This window comes from Stylophora pistillata, chromosome 5 (assembly GCF_964205215.1).
Source record: "Stylophora pistillata chromosome 5, jaStyPist1.2, whole genome shotgun sequence".
Taxonomy (NCBI): domain Eukaryota; kingdom Metazoa; phylum Cnidaria; class Anthozoa; order Scleractinia; family Pocilloporidae; genus Stylophora; species Stylophora pistillata.
Window position 1 is genome coordinate 16,173,343 of NC_142523.1, and position 15,134 is coordinate 16,188,476.

Genomic DNA, 15,134 nt, shown 5'->3' on the forward strand with positions numbered 1-15,134 from the left:
GATTGCCAAAGATGTGGCCAGTGGCTTGCGTTACCTCCACAGTAAGGACATTACTGACATTGTGCATAGAAACCTGAAAACTGCTAATGTGTTGGTGAGTAACCAACATTATAGCAACAGTACAAGCGAAGAAGATCTCTCCAAAGAACTGCAGGAAAACCCCATCATGTGCAAAGTAACCGACTTTGGGGAAAATCTGATAGATTACCAGTAGTCAGTGGTGTACCGCAAGGGAGTGTACTAGGAGCATTATTATTTAGCATAATTTGTGTAAACGACCTTCCAAACATCTGTCAGAATTGTTCAACTCAATGCTATGTGGACGACACAAAACTTCTATTATCCTTTAGTGCGAATGATTCTGCCAAACCTATAGAAAGAGTGAACTCTGATCTACAACGTATACGCGATTGGTGTTTCGACAATTGTTTAATGCTTAATCCTGAGAAGACTAAACTGATGGTCTTTGGCAGTCGAAGAATGTCTCTTAAAGTTCCAGACTTTAAGTTGTCCCTGCTCGGAAAGGAAATCATCCCAGCTCAAACAGTCAAGTATCTTGGTGTTATTTTCGATCCCACACTATCCTTTGACAATCATCTGCGACTTTCTCATCTTGCATGTCGAAACTATCCCAACTAAGTCTCATTAGATTCGCCTTTAACAAAGATCTGTTTGAAACTATAATTAACGCCCTCGTTTTCAGAAAGATGTACTACTGTTCGTTAGTATGGTCGTCCACATCAGCTTGTAATGTTCATAAGCTACAATATGTTCAAAATTTTGCCGCCCGAATTATTTGCAATGTGAAGAAGTACGATCATATTTCTTCCACATTAGGGAATCTACGCTGGCTACGGTAAAAACAATCCTGTACTATCGTGACGCTACCTTATCATTCAAATGTAAAACGGGCTAGCTAGGTCCCATTTTGATACCCATGGCTACTGGGACCTAGCTATGCCAATCTTTTTGTAGGTTTTGTCGAACACCAATTTTTCAGCCAATACAACGGCTCCAAACCTGAACTCTACGGTGGCTACATCGACGACTGTATCGGCGCCACCTCCTCTACCAGAGAGGAGCTGACTCAATTCATAACCGCAGTCAGTTCTTTTCACCCGGCTCTGAAATATACCTGGGAAATTTCTGGCAATTCTTTATCCTTTTGAGACATCAAAGTTTCAATTGAAGGCAACGGTTTATGCACTAGTGTGTATTACAAACCTACAGACTCGCATAATTACTTGTTGTATTCGTCTTCTCCGCATCCATCTCACGTTAAGAATTCCATTCCTTTTCCTCAGTTTCTAAGACTTCGTCGTTTATGTAGTGATGACCCTGATTTCCACCACAAATCAGAGTCAATGTGCCAGTTTTTCGATAAACGTGGTTACCCTGATTCTGTCGTTCAAGCGGGTTACCACCGCGCCTAACTTATTGATCGACATTCAGCACTACAAACGTCACAAAAGGAAGATTCCGACCGCATTCCATTCACTCTCACGTTTCACCCTCATAACCACTCAGTTAAATCCATCATTCTTAAAACCTTTAAATTACTTCAAAACGATCCAGAGACAAGCACTATCTTTACGCATCCTCCGCTCATTTCATTCAAACGCGACAAAAACATAGGCAATTTTTTGGTCAGAAGTTCTTTTCAGACTAATGACCAACCATGCACTTTTAAATGCGCTCGTGCACGATGCAAAACGTGTCCTTTCATTCACAACACTGAGAAAATATCGGGACCCAAACGATTCATTAAGATCACCTATCACTTCACGTGCACCTCCGCCAATGTAATCTATTGCATAACTTGCACTTATTGCAAAAAGATTTACATCGGCGAAACAGGCAGAAGACTAGGTGAACGATTCCGAGAACACCTTCGCGACGTGGAGAGAAATGACAAGGACACATCGAAACCAGTCGCTAGACACTTTAATTTACCTAATCATTCTAAGCAACACATGGCAATCTGCGGTCTTTCCTTACACTTAGGTAGCACAGAAAGCCGGAAAACTCTTGAACAAAAGCTCATCTTTCAAACCGGCAGTCTAAATCCCACAGGTATCAACGAACGCTTTTCATTCCACTAATTTATTCGTGTTTTTCTCGTTGCCATGTTCCCACCAATCACGTAGCTCCTTTTTCTGCCTTTAAAAGCACACACAATCCACAATTCCCCTATTCGCCCCGACGAAGGGCTAACGCTCGAAACGTCAGCTTTTATAATCGTAAAGGTGGCCAATTTACCATTTCAACTTTGTTGATATATTCAAATTATTTCGTTACCCCCACCGACGCAGCCCCAAACAGTTTCTTTAGAAACTATCAGCCTTTATTCACTTTCATAAATGGCTGCCGGATTAATATTCTTTTGTTTAAATTTAAGTTAGCCCTTCTGACCTCGCTTGAGATAATGAATTCTTTTGAATTTTGTACTGGAGAACGAGGCCAGAAGGGCTAAGTTAAATTTAAACAAAAGAATATTAATCCGGCCGCCATTTACGAAAGTGGTCTATAAATCGTGCCAACAACTAATCACTGATCGTTGATAAAATAATTATGATAACTTTTAAGTTAAAACTATTGATGAGCATAAATATTGTTATCATCACTAGAAGTTTCAAGAAAATTTTGTGTTCTAACTTCTCGGAATTAAGTTAGATTTTTAAATTAAAGCATGGAATATATTTAATTCCCTACTGTACCAGCCAGATCTGTGATTATCAATCTGCTAAATTCGTTGTATTCGAAGCACTTGGGACTGCTCTATGTATTTAACTAGAAGGCAGTCATAGGCCATTGCAATAGTTTTCGAGAAAACGACCACCAGCCCCTTCTGGTGAGCACTGGCTACAAACAAAATGTCGCCAATATTTAATGCGCATACGTTAGCGTAAGATTATATCTAGGAAGAAGTGAAAATAGAGCACTTTTCGCTAAAATGCGCTTCAGGTCTCCAGGAACACCACACTTTACATCCGAAGGCTTTCCCGCTTTTATCCTCACACATTTTTGGAATTACAACACGATTATCTGTGATATTAATAACGAGCTAGGTCAAACTAACTTAATCACCTATAGCTATTTCCTCATTCAGACACATTATTGTTTCAGTTAAACAAGATACTTGATAAGACACGTCTACAATGTGCACCTGATGATCAAAACTCATTCATGAACGGAGTTTAAGGATTAAAACTATGATCTCGCCTCAGAGTGAATCCAACGCACGGCGTTTAAAACGTTTAAGAATTGATGCAGACTACGTGAAACCGTCCAAAGACCAAACTAAGATCATGTCACACAGCATATCAAATGTCTCTTCCTCCTTAATATGTCACGTTTGATAAGAAGTGGAAACTTAACCACGTGACCCAGATGTTGAGAGTAGTTTCTCTAAACTTATGGGGATTACTTGTCAATACGTGCTTGACCAATGAACGCGACAAGGATATCAGAATTAAGTTGTTTACCCGTGTGTGATTTCAAGTACTTTCAGACTTCCCGTTATCATTTAGCTCTGTCGCTTCCTTAATTAAGTTCTCGATTTAGCCTGGTAACTAACAGTTTACATTTCAAGGAAATTCTGTAGGATATAAAAATGCACACACGTTGGAAGATATTTCATAGCGAACATAAAGTATTCAAGCAAAGTCACCATCCGAGCCTAGTATGACGAAGCTTCTGATAGTCGCTGCTTTGTTATTTTTTTTACCCAAACCAGGAGTAAGTTCAATGGGAACAACTACCAGTCCTCAACAACAGAATCCTCAGGCTGACGCTGACAAAGAGCCATGTCAGGTAAACTTTGTGCTTTATTCTAGTAGCTCTCAAGAGCGGTTGAGACTCACGCGAAACTATTACTTCTCACGCATTTAAGGTTTCTGATTAAATTCTGATTACATATAATGAACTCCTTGTTTCCTTTGTGCTCGCTTCGAACATTTTCCAACAGTGGGAAGTCTCGCTCAGAATAATGAAATGCACATCTTAGCTACTAATTAATTTTTTTACTGAAAAATTTTATAGGGAAGCATGGTCCCATATCCCCACCCGCTCCAAGAAAGTAATGCCTGCGGAGTCGCAATCGAAGGCTTTGGGATCCAAGATCTCACTATTTGCCACCAAATCAATTCTAGAGCTCTTAAAAACTAAAAAATTTAAAAACTGAACAAAGACTTTTACCACTCATGTCTGCCAAGCCAAGTGCAAGACAAATCCTTTATCAATCATTAGTTTTAGAACATCTGTTGAAAGATATGATTTCATAAAGATTTACATTTTTATCACAGTGACTTGCGTTGTCATTGAAAACTAAACAGGGGTCAATCTTCGTAGATTGATCGTCGATGGAAGGAAACAATACACAAAAGATCGTCGTGACAGTCATTTGACTACAGTCTGTGTGCCAAACCAGCCCTGATGTTCATTTAAACGTTTTATGGGCTTTTTTTCCTACGCTTTCTCTCGTTGACAAGCGTCGGATCGTGACACCGGATACCAAAAAATGTTTCAAAGTTTTTTAAATTACATTTTTTATATATACGCTAATAAAGTAATTATATTTCGGTGAAGCCTCCTTCTTTAATTTTCATTGCCCCTGTTTACCATACAACCTATTAGCTGAATAATTGTTCTGTGTATGGGGGATTTTGCTCGCTATTGCCACTGCGCACTCCAGCTGCGCATAAGCCATGTTCGTGCATATTCGGGTGGAAAAACTCGTCTCCCGCAATGATCACGCGAGAGAGATCAGCCACGATGAAAGGGATGTTTAGCCCTATAACTTACGGGTCAAATTGTTAATCGTGCTACCTATGTCAAAACTGAAAAGAAAATCTATTGGATAATTGGTTCCCATAGAAAAAGAAGATGAAATGAGAAATGATATTTTACACATTAACTTCAATCAAACAACACTTTACGGACATACCATAGTGTAACCATGATATTTAATTTACCAGGCTGTGGAAACGCTAAATTGTCACTGGACCTTACTTAAAGTAGTATAGTTCGGGTTTCACTTTATAGCCATAATTCGCATCACATCGAAGAATCGGAATATCGTTGACTCGGAAACTTATTCCGTCGCTTCTAAGACTTTGATATCCATTAATTTTCGAACAGAGTATTCGATAGCATATTCACTTTTCATTTTGAGCTCCAGAAGGTCTATCGAGGTCGGAAAGGAACGGAACATCCGACCTTAGAATTTTGAAAGTCGGCCGCATGGACTTCAGTTTAATCATTTGTTGTGATCGCATTAGTACTACTTAGACTGGGGAGGTAGGGGGAAAGCCTCTCTCACACAAGGCAATCGCACTGCGCGGTTACCAATGTGTTTACTCACAGGGGAGGTGTTAGGACACTTGAATAAAATGTGATGACAAATTAAAAAAAACCTGAAATAGCATAGAAAACGTGTGATGACCCCTTTTTTATGGCACCGAACAACAGTTAGACCTCTACAAACACACAGTTAACTTTCCATTCAGTGCAAAACCTGTTTTGCCAGAATTTATCATTGTGTAAGTGAGAGTGATCAGTATTAAGTATTAAGTATTTTATTTTATTCTATGATGTTATTTTATAAAATCCCCTGATGAGTGAGCAATCACGAAACAGGTTTGTAGAGATGAAAGCGTAGTCTTTGTATTTTTCTAACTCAACACTCAATCTTTCTCGTCGATTTAATTGCCTTTTTTTTTCTTTCCAGAAATCCATCTTTGCTCGGGGATTTTCAGGGATTCCAGGATTCAATGGCATACCAGGAATGCCGGGAATTCCTGGGTCCCCGGGGTTGCAAGGACAACAGGGAAAGGATGGAGCCAAGGGAGAGCCTGGTGTCAAGGGACCAAGAGGCATGACAGGGACAAGAGGAGAAAAAGGAAATCAAGGGTCACGTGGTAAAAATGGTGCACCTGGAATGATGGGAATAAAAGGAAATAAAGGCAATGAAGGGTCACGTGGCAGTGGTGGACCGCCAGGAATGAAGGGTGTGAAAGGAGGACTGGGGCCTAAGGGAGAGAAAGGAGAAAGTGGGAATAGTGCAGTGTCACAAACCAACTGGAAACAGTGTGTGTGGAATTATGCTGATCATAGAGATAGTGGAAAGATCAAGGTATAGAAATATCTAAAAAATACCATAAAAAAATTTGGGAGTTGGATTAAATAAACATTTTTAAAATTTTAAAATGGAAGTTAACAAAATTAATTTGTATTCAATTCTGTGCTTCCTAGCAGGAAGGAAAAGTACAAAGTCATTGAATTCTTCCCTAATGTATACCACTATTATAAAAGTTTTTTGCACTGATACTGTCTTCTTGCCATTTGTTCCAGGATTGCTCATTCAACAAGCTGCAGTCTGATACAGCCATTAAAGTCTCATTCCAGGGAAATATGAGAGTCCAAGGCACTTCAGATAAATGCAACCGGTGGTTCTTCAAGTTTAATGGAAATGAATGCAGTGGACCAATGACAATTGAGGCTCTTGTGTACAACCATTGGCCATCTGGTAATCCCAATCTGCTTCACCACAGATCATTTGAGGGATGTTGTGAAAACATCCCACAAGGCAGGGTTACTGTGGAGTTATGGGTAGGAAAGTGTCCCGGTGGTTATACACAGGGTGATGCCAATACTGGATGGGAATCAGTATCCCGAATAATGATCGAGGAAGTCTCTAGAGCCCAGTCCTAATTACTCCTGTCGTTTTCATACAAGGAACGGTGAAGACTATTCCATTTTGTTTTTTCCGTCATCCCAGCTCGATCTCAAGATCTTCTCCTATAATCGAAGTCCCAAAGTAAAAAATATATTCTTTTATGTCGCTTAAAATGTTTTCTCTGAACATGTCCCCTACTTTTCGCGTGAATGAGATATAAGATAATTTCGTTTTATTAACAGAGTTAATAAGGTTGCTGATCTCTTTTCAGTCGCGTGCTAGACTTCGCCGAGATGGAGGGACTACTCGTAGTCTATAATTTACAAGTTTTCACCAAAGTAGAGGTGGTAGATGTTTAACGAGCTGTGAAGGGTTGGAGTAAATATCCACCCTGGAATTGAAAGTTATTTTAGTATAGCACAAAAAAATGAATTTAACTCGTTTATTCCTGCAACGGTTACGATATTTTCGGGCGCAATTTTCGTGTGCGTTTCCAAGAGGTAAATATCAAAAAATAATCGGAACTTGAGTAGTCAATCAGAGCGCGCCCTAAACGCTATCCAGTGTCTCGGTAAATACCAATAACAATTATATTATTATCATCATTGTCATTAACAGTACTATTATTGTCATTAATGTTATTATCAAAGAATTCTTTTAAATAAAAGTTAATCGTGCTCGAACATCCTGCAGGTACAAAGCTTGGTCATATTTCAGCCATTATTCATTAATCGGCCGGCTAAATGAAGTGACATATATTGGTGGTTCCGTTTACTGATAGGAACTTACCTCAAAGAATTTGTCAAACTTAACATAAAGTGTGCTATCAACCTCTTGGAGGCTAGATTTTGAACTGAAGCGCGGGGTCACTATGCTAAGTTTAGAAAGACGAGTTGACCATGGAATACATGTAACTTCTTGTTGTATCAGCCAAATCTGTAGTTATTACTCGGCTAAATCCAATACTTTCGTAACGCTGAGAAATTCGCTAGATATTTCACGTAGAGAAAACTTCTCTAATTCCAAAGAGGGCCTAGGCCACAGTGAAAATTAACAAAGAAATTAAAACTTGTCCTCTCTGAACACCAGCTAGCTAGGGTCAGATAAATCATGGCGGCATTTTTGGGCACAATGCCATGGTCAAAGTATCGAGCATAACGCCGAGATGATGACTTAACTTCATTTAAAGTTAACTGTAGCCTGAGAATGTCAATGGTAAGCCTGGCCTGCTTTTCTTGTTTCCACTCTAGAAATTTGATGCAGCAAAACGTTGTGTTCTGAACTCTGGTAGACCTTTATTGTTTGCAAGGGGGAGGGGAACAGCTTTAGAAACTCTCTACGGTGGCCAATCAAGTCAACTGATCAAACCAATTATCTTGCAATACCCCTTACTGATACAGCCCCAGGTTTCTTTAGAAAACTACCCTCTTTCAACATCTAAGGACTTGCCCGCTTTTATCCTGCGCATGCCGGTTTTTCAAATTACAGCACTGTTATCTGTGATATTAACACTGAAGGTAGTAAAACTAATCTTATCACTTATCTCGTCAATCAAACCGGTTATTGTTCCAGTTTTATTAGATACTCAGCAAGCCAACTTTTTAGGACCTTAAGAGGGAAACAAGCACGCCTGAACAAGCACGCTGAGTGCAAGGCACCACATAAGCGCTGGAGCAGGGAGGGACGATGGGGGCTGTAGCCCCCTCACCCTTAGAACAAAAATTTGAGGGGAAAGCAACCCCCTCTCCACGTTTTGGTGGCGAAATATCGCTTAAAATTTCCAAAGTATTTAGTCTCGTGATTTTTTTCACAAATCCTTATATCAGCATCGTGCTTGTCAAAATAATATGTTGTAAAACATTTTTTGAACAGCTCTGCAGTTCAACTGCAGCAATTTCCGTTAAACTGGACAGCATATCTATAGGAAATTTGGGAGCGAAATCGAATGCTAGGCTGAAAGGTTTTTAGGATGTGCTATCTTAGAATCTGTCTTGAATACGTGAACACTATAATCGACTGGAGTTCAAAACAATGCTGGGACGCTTGTAGGAAAGTACCTTAAGCAAACTACATACATACATACACACATACATACATACACACATACATACATCCTTTATTTGGTAAAGCAGGTTGAGGAAATGGCAGCAAATGCTGATGTGAACCTGCTATCTACTAATAAACAGCTAAAAATATACACGTCTCCTAGTATGAATAATCATACGTATCAATAATACATTATATATACGGGTAGGATAAGTAAGTAAATATATATATATATAAATATTAGTATCAGTCAAATTAACTCAAACAATGCGTTTAAAGGAAAATAAATACAAAGATAAGATTTAAATTAAAAAATTTTAAATAAATAATAATTGTAATAATAATAATAAGATAACAAGATGGCAAACTAGATATCAGTGGTACTTAAATTCGTCACTGATATTGTTGGTAGCAGTGGAGTTTGAGCCGAATTTAATTTGGTCAATGCATTTATAGAATTTCTTAATACTAGCCTTAAAAGAAGAGTAACTAGGCTTAGACTTTAACTGACTAGGTAGGCAATTCCAAACAATACTAGCGCGATGAGTGAAAGAATTATGCAGGGCTTTGGATTTGGGACATTTAAGAGCAAATCTTAAGTTATCTCTTAAATTGTATGAAGTCTGGTGCTTTGTAAATAAACTGTTTTTCAGGAGCTAGGTTATGAAACGCCTGGTATGCAATATAGGCAAGTCTTCTCTTATACATGTAATGTATAGATGTCCATTTTGCTATGCTAAGAACTTCATGTTTTGGGATATTTGTGCTGATCTTGTGAATCAGTCTGGCAGTACGGATGTGCGAATCCTCGAGGTCGGCCAACAAGTTGGATGATCCCCACAAAGATATACAATAAGTTACGCTTGGCAGAATACCTTTGAAGTAAATAGAATCCAGAGTGGATCGGTTGAAGGTCCTCATCTGTTTAAGTTTAGAAATCTTTGCATTGAAGTTTGAGTTCACCATTTTAATACGAGGAGACCAGTTAAGATTGTTGTCAAGTTTGACTCCTAAGCAAGATGAGCTGAGAACCCAGTTGATTGGTTTATCGTCTATAGTGATTTGTCTAATTGGGCCGATGAATGGTATTTTTGAGAAAAACATGACTTAATAAACTCGTCAAGCGGAAGGCGCGAAGAGCCTTGGATCACATAGATCAAAGATTTTTCTTTAATGTATCATACCTAGCTGCTGCAACGTCTGGTTTCTCTCGCTGATTAATTCAAACTCTAAAGTCTTACTCCAATTCAACTTCAACCCCTGACTTTTGACTTCATGATAACTCCAAATACAACTTATCACTATCAATCGAAAGCTAGGCGCTTATATTCTCACTTGGTTGTGTTCTCTTAACTTTGAAGGTTGGCACCACACCTGTGATTTTTGCGAGCTATTGGCATATATGACCGTGTGATAAACAATCTACCCCATCAGAGGCTTAAATCAGTGATAAACTCCACGATCAGAAAACAATCATTGATGCTAACCTTACGTAAGAGAATATGAACAGTTCAAAGTTTCTTGCCTTACGCTGATAACTAGGCGTTATTAATCAAGCTTGTTCGGTTAAGATGGCTGGAAATTTGCCGAGTTCTTTTTTCGCATTTCTATGGATGGAGACAAAGTCGAGGTCCATAGAACTGCGAAAAAAGAACCCGGCCAATATCCAGCCATCTTGACCGAACAAGCTTGGTTAATAAAGGATTTATTATATAGCAAAAAGATTTAGCTTTATTGTTTACTTCGAGAGCCGAGAAAGACAGCCAACTGTGTTTGTAGCACAACAAACGCACGAGAGTTGTTTCTGTTTTCTTTGTTGTGACTATCTTCTTCCGCTCTTTGCGTTTTAATCGCCGAAATTCTCCAAGAATTACGAAAGTAGTTCTAATTCTATTCTTTTTTGTGTTTTTGTTTTGTTTTGGTTTTTTTTTTTTTTTTCTCATGCGCGGGATCAATGCAGGCATCCCGAGCGGGCAAGATGGCCCATCCTTCCCGCTCGGATAGCCAATCAGAACACAGGATTCGCTTCATGTGGCCCACGGACGCTGTGAGCGATGTAATAATTAGTTCTTATTTACCGAGCGGGAGGTCTGTATGGGAGAGTCTTGACCGAGGTCGCCACTACAGACCTCACTGCGTTCGGTCTGTACCAGCGACCGAGGTCAAGATTCTCCCATACAGACCGACCTAGCTCGGTTAATAAGATGTTTATTGTATGGCCGTGTCTTATATGCCAATTTTTTATATTCTTTGTACCTTTTTTTTCTAGATCGGTCTAGATGCCGGTCTAGATGGGAAAATCTAGACCGCTTTCAATATTGATTTCAGCCAATCAAATTCGTGAGTTAGGTAGTTCCCATTCCTTGTGAGACAGTCCTACAATAAAGTAGCTTATTGCCTTATCTAGATAAAACACGTAAGTTAATGAAAATTGTAGAAATATCATAGTTGAGAACGGATCAACAAGAACCATAAAAATAGCATCTTTAATTTGAACTACGCAACATAAATATGCAATTTGTATCATTAACAGGTTTTGAAGATGAAATTCTACCACACCGCCTCATGATAATAGTTGATCAAACAGAAGGTGTTTAAAAAGTTTTCTCCAATTTCAGAACTGATCCAGAATACATGAGTATCGAAATCGACCAAAGTACAAATAAATATGATATCGGACGCTTCAGGTCTGCTGCTTGCCTCAACACCTAAGTGACATAAGGACTTGACCACTTTTATCCCACCGCACATTGCAAACTACGACATTCTTAATTGTGAATAACAAGTCAAACTAACCAGAGTGTGCCATCACCGGCCGGCCTGTTTCCTCAATTAAACACATTATTAAATCACATGAACAGATTTTGAAGATGAAATATATTTACACCGCGACGGTGTGGATCTAACACGCGATGTTTTATACTATTAATTTAGAATTCATCAAAAAAAATACATGAAAAGACAAATGAACATCATAGCACAGACTACGTTTGAACAGAATAGGAAGATGGCATTGCCCGTTTGTTTTCTAGAAGAATTAGATGAATCCATAGGAAACATTGGTCAGTAGGTGCTTCATTAACGATGTTAGCTGTCTCTTCAATCAAACACATCGTCATTTAAAAGAGTTGATATAATAAGTTTTGAATTGCATTATCCAATGATCCAGTTTTTAATAATAGCAATTAATATTAAAAACTGGATCATTGGATAATGCAATTCAAGACATTTTATTGGCTTAGCCATTATGGAATATGAGCCAATACACCATAATCTAATATCTGTACAATGTAACATCCGGTTTCTTCTTACAAAATAAAGTCGAGAAGATTTTTCTAATATCTTAGGAGTGTTTTTTAAAAAAAAAAAAAAAAATTATTCCACTCGCGCTTGTTGGATATGAGATGATTGTAGCCAACTCGGCGCTACGCGCCTCGCTGCCTATCATCTGTCTCATATCCAACGCGTGGATAACTGTTAATTATATTATTATGATCAGTGTTATTGTCAATACTATTGTTATCATTAATGTTATTATCAAAGAAAAGTTTTCAATAAACAATTACGAAGGAAGTGCCAATCCTTTACTTCAACTTGTTCATGGTGAAACATTCTGCAGGTATAAAGCATGGTGTTTCAGCCACTAATTTTCGACCGACCGGCTAGATCGAGTGACAGATAATTGGCGTTTCCTTTTACTACTAAGATTTTACTTCAAAGAAATCGTCAGACCAAACACTGACAATGAATAAAGGCTGAAAGTTCCTAAAGAAACTGTGGTGCTGCGTTGGTGGGGATAAGATAATTGGTTATATCAACTAAGTGGAAATTGTAAATTGGCCACCGTAACGAATAAAAAAGCTGACGTTTCGAGCGTTAGCCCTTCGTCGTTACGGTGGCCAATTTACAATTTCAAGTTAGTTGATATAACCAATTAACATACAATGTGCTATTAACTTTTCGGAATCTTGATTTTGAAATAGAGGTGGGGGGTCACTTTAGAAAATAGACCATAGAATACATGTAACTTCTTACTGTTTCAGCCAGATCTGTATTTATTACTCTGATAAAACTATTACTTTCGTAGCACTGAGAAATGCATTATATATTTCACGAAGAGAAAAGTACTCTCGATTCCAAAGAAGCCTTTACGAGTAAATGACGACTTGTCCCCTCCGAAATAGCACTAGTTAGTAAAGGTCAGATAAATTATGCTAGAATAATGACTTAACTTATTCATTAAAACTCCCTTGATGTTACAGTTTACCTAGAGATAAATTCTGTAGCCCGAGAAATGTCAACATTACGCCTGCTTATCATGTAATACCCCTCACTGACACAGCATCAGATTTCTTTAGAACATAACCTCCAGCCGCTCGTTGCTGATTACAACACTGTCATCTGTGACATTTGATAAAGGGGTCAAACCAACTAAATGGTATCACATTTCTTCTCAATCAGCACTCCAGTTTAATTAGATACTCAGCAAGCCGTAAAAATCTTGAACAAAAGCTAATATTTCAAACCGGCAGTCTAAATCCCACAGGGATCAACGAACGCTTTTCATTCCACTAATTCATTCTTGTTTTTCTCGTTGCCATGTTCCCACCAATAACGTAGCTCCTTTTTCTGCCTTTAAAATCACACACAACCCACAATTCCTCTATTCGCTCTGACGAAGGGCTAACGCTCGAAACGTCAGCTTTTGTAATCGTTACGGTGGCCAATTTACCATTTCAACTTTGTTGATATATCCAACTCATTGGGACGCTAGGGGGAAACTATAACCTGAATATATAATGTACCGCGTAGCACTATAAACTCAAATGGTAGAACAGAGTTTTCAGAGTTAATTCTCTGTTCCACCATTATAGCCTGAATAAACAAGCTGAGTGCAAGGCACTAAATAGGCGCCAGAGTAATGGTGGAACTTTGGGGGCTAACAACCCTCCCCCCCTGCACGTTTTCATGCTGAAAATGTCGCCAATGCAGCAGAAATTGGCAAAATATGTAATATGGTGATTTTTTCACGAATCCTTATTATCAGCATCGTGCTTGGCAAAATAATGTATTGTAAAACAGTTTTTGAACAGCTCCGGCCTATGTCTGAGAAGCTTTTCAACTGCTGCAATTCTCCATCAAACTAGAAAGTGTGTCGATAGGAAATTAGACATGATTTTAAAGTTTTTCTCCGTAGGAGCCCAATCGAATGCTAAGCTTAAAGATTTTAGACTGTGCCGGAAAAAAAAGAGATATATTTTATCCATCCTGTTTGTTCCTGTAAGTCCTTTGGATTTAGCCGTACATCTGGGATTTCCGGTTGATGAAAAGTAAATACAAAATTACTAAGGACCAGCAAGCACAGATAGCCCAAACTCAGTTGTAATCAACAAGAGCATTTTCTCTAGTCAAAACATCAGATGTGAAAAGGCAGTCTCATTGAGAAAAACATAACAACTTGATTTGAAGAAGGAGGCTTCGATCCAGAATACAGTGCATTAATACCGTAGGGGGAAACTAGCTTAAGCAAACTTGCTAAGCGGAAGGGACAAAGAGTCTTGAATCACAAGAGCTTCTTCCTTGATGTATCATGCCTTGTTGCTAGAACGTCTCCGGTATTTTCCCTCTGGTTAATTCCGTCTCTAACTCCAAAATTAGACTATAACTCCACCTACAACTTATTTATATAAAAAAACGCTCCATACTTTTGTTCTCGTTTGCTTCTATTCTTCACCTTGTAAGGGGACACCACATCTAACAAATAGCTGTACATATGACCGTGTGATAAACAATCTGAAACACTAAAAGTTAAAGTTAGTGATAACCTCTCCAATCTGAATAAACTCACAGATGTGAACCTTACGTTCATCAAAATGCTTCAAGTCTTCTGCAAATCTTTAAAACACTTAAAATAATGATGATCTGATAGAAGTAACACATTCAAGAACGGATCACATGAGCCACAAAAAAATCGTTCTTCATTTTATAAACTACACAACACAAGTCTGCAATTTGTACCACCAAAACACATCGACTGTCTCGTGATAAGTCTGGACCAAACACACGGTGTTCAAAACGTTACGTGCTATTTTAGAATCGCTCCAGAATACATGAATACTGTAATCGACCAGAGGATAAAATAATGTTAGGACGCTAGGGGGAAACTACCTTAAGCAAACTCGTTAAGCGAAAGGCATGAAGAGTCTTGGATCACAAAGCACAAAGCTTTTCGTAATGTATCATGCTTGCTGCTACATCGTCTAGTTTCTCTGATTAACTCAAACTCTAAACTCTTACTCCAATTCAACCTCAACTACGTCTGACATCATTTGACTACTGACAGCTCCAACTACAACTTATCACCATCAACCGGCAAAAGCTAGGAACTATGTGAAAATAATTGGTCAAAATA

At 38.6% G+C, this 15,134-nt stretch overlaps 1 protein-coding gene across 1 annotated transcript; it reads left to right on the top strand.

The window, feature by feature from the left end:
- The first annotated feature begins 3,615 nt into the window (after positions 1–3,615).
- LOC148730541 (uncharacterized) lies at positions 3,616–7,362 on the top strand. The gene is made up of 3 exons (XM_088761316.1): positions 3,616–3,813; positions 5,729–6,133; positions 6,352–7,362. Exons 1-3 carry the CDS (start codon positions 3,685–3,687, stop codon positions 6,709–6,711), a joined length of 894 nt encoding a protein of 297 aa, XP_088617442.1. The 5' UTR covers positions 3,616–3,684; the 3' UTR covers positions 6,712–7,362.
- Positions 7,363–15,134: the final 7,772 nt, after the last annotated feature.

Excerpts from the sequence above, each read along its gene's own strand:
- LOC148730541 (XM_088761316.1), top strand. The coding sequence starts at position 3,685 with ATGACGAAGCTTCTGATAGTCGCTGCTTTGTTATTTTTTTTACCCAAA. Across the intron at positions 3,814-5,728 it reads CTGACAAAGAGCCATGTCAG|AAATCCATCTTTGCTCGGGG; the intron begins GTAAACTTTGTG and ends TTTTCTTTCCAG. Across the intron at positions 6,134-6,351 it reads GAGATAGTGGAAAGATCAAG|GATTGCTCATTCAACAAGCT; the intron begins GTATAGAAATAT and ends CATTTGTTCCAG.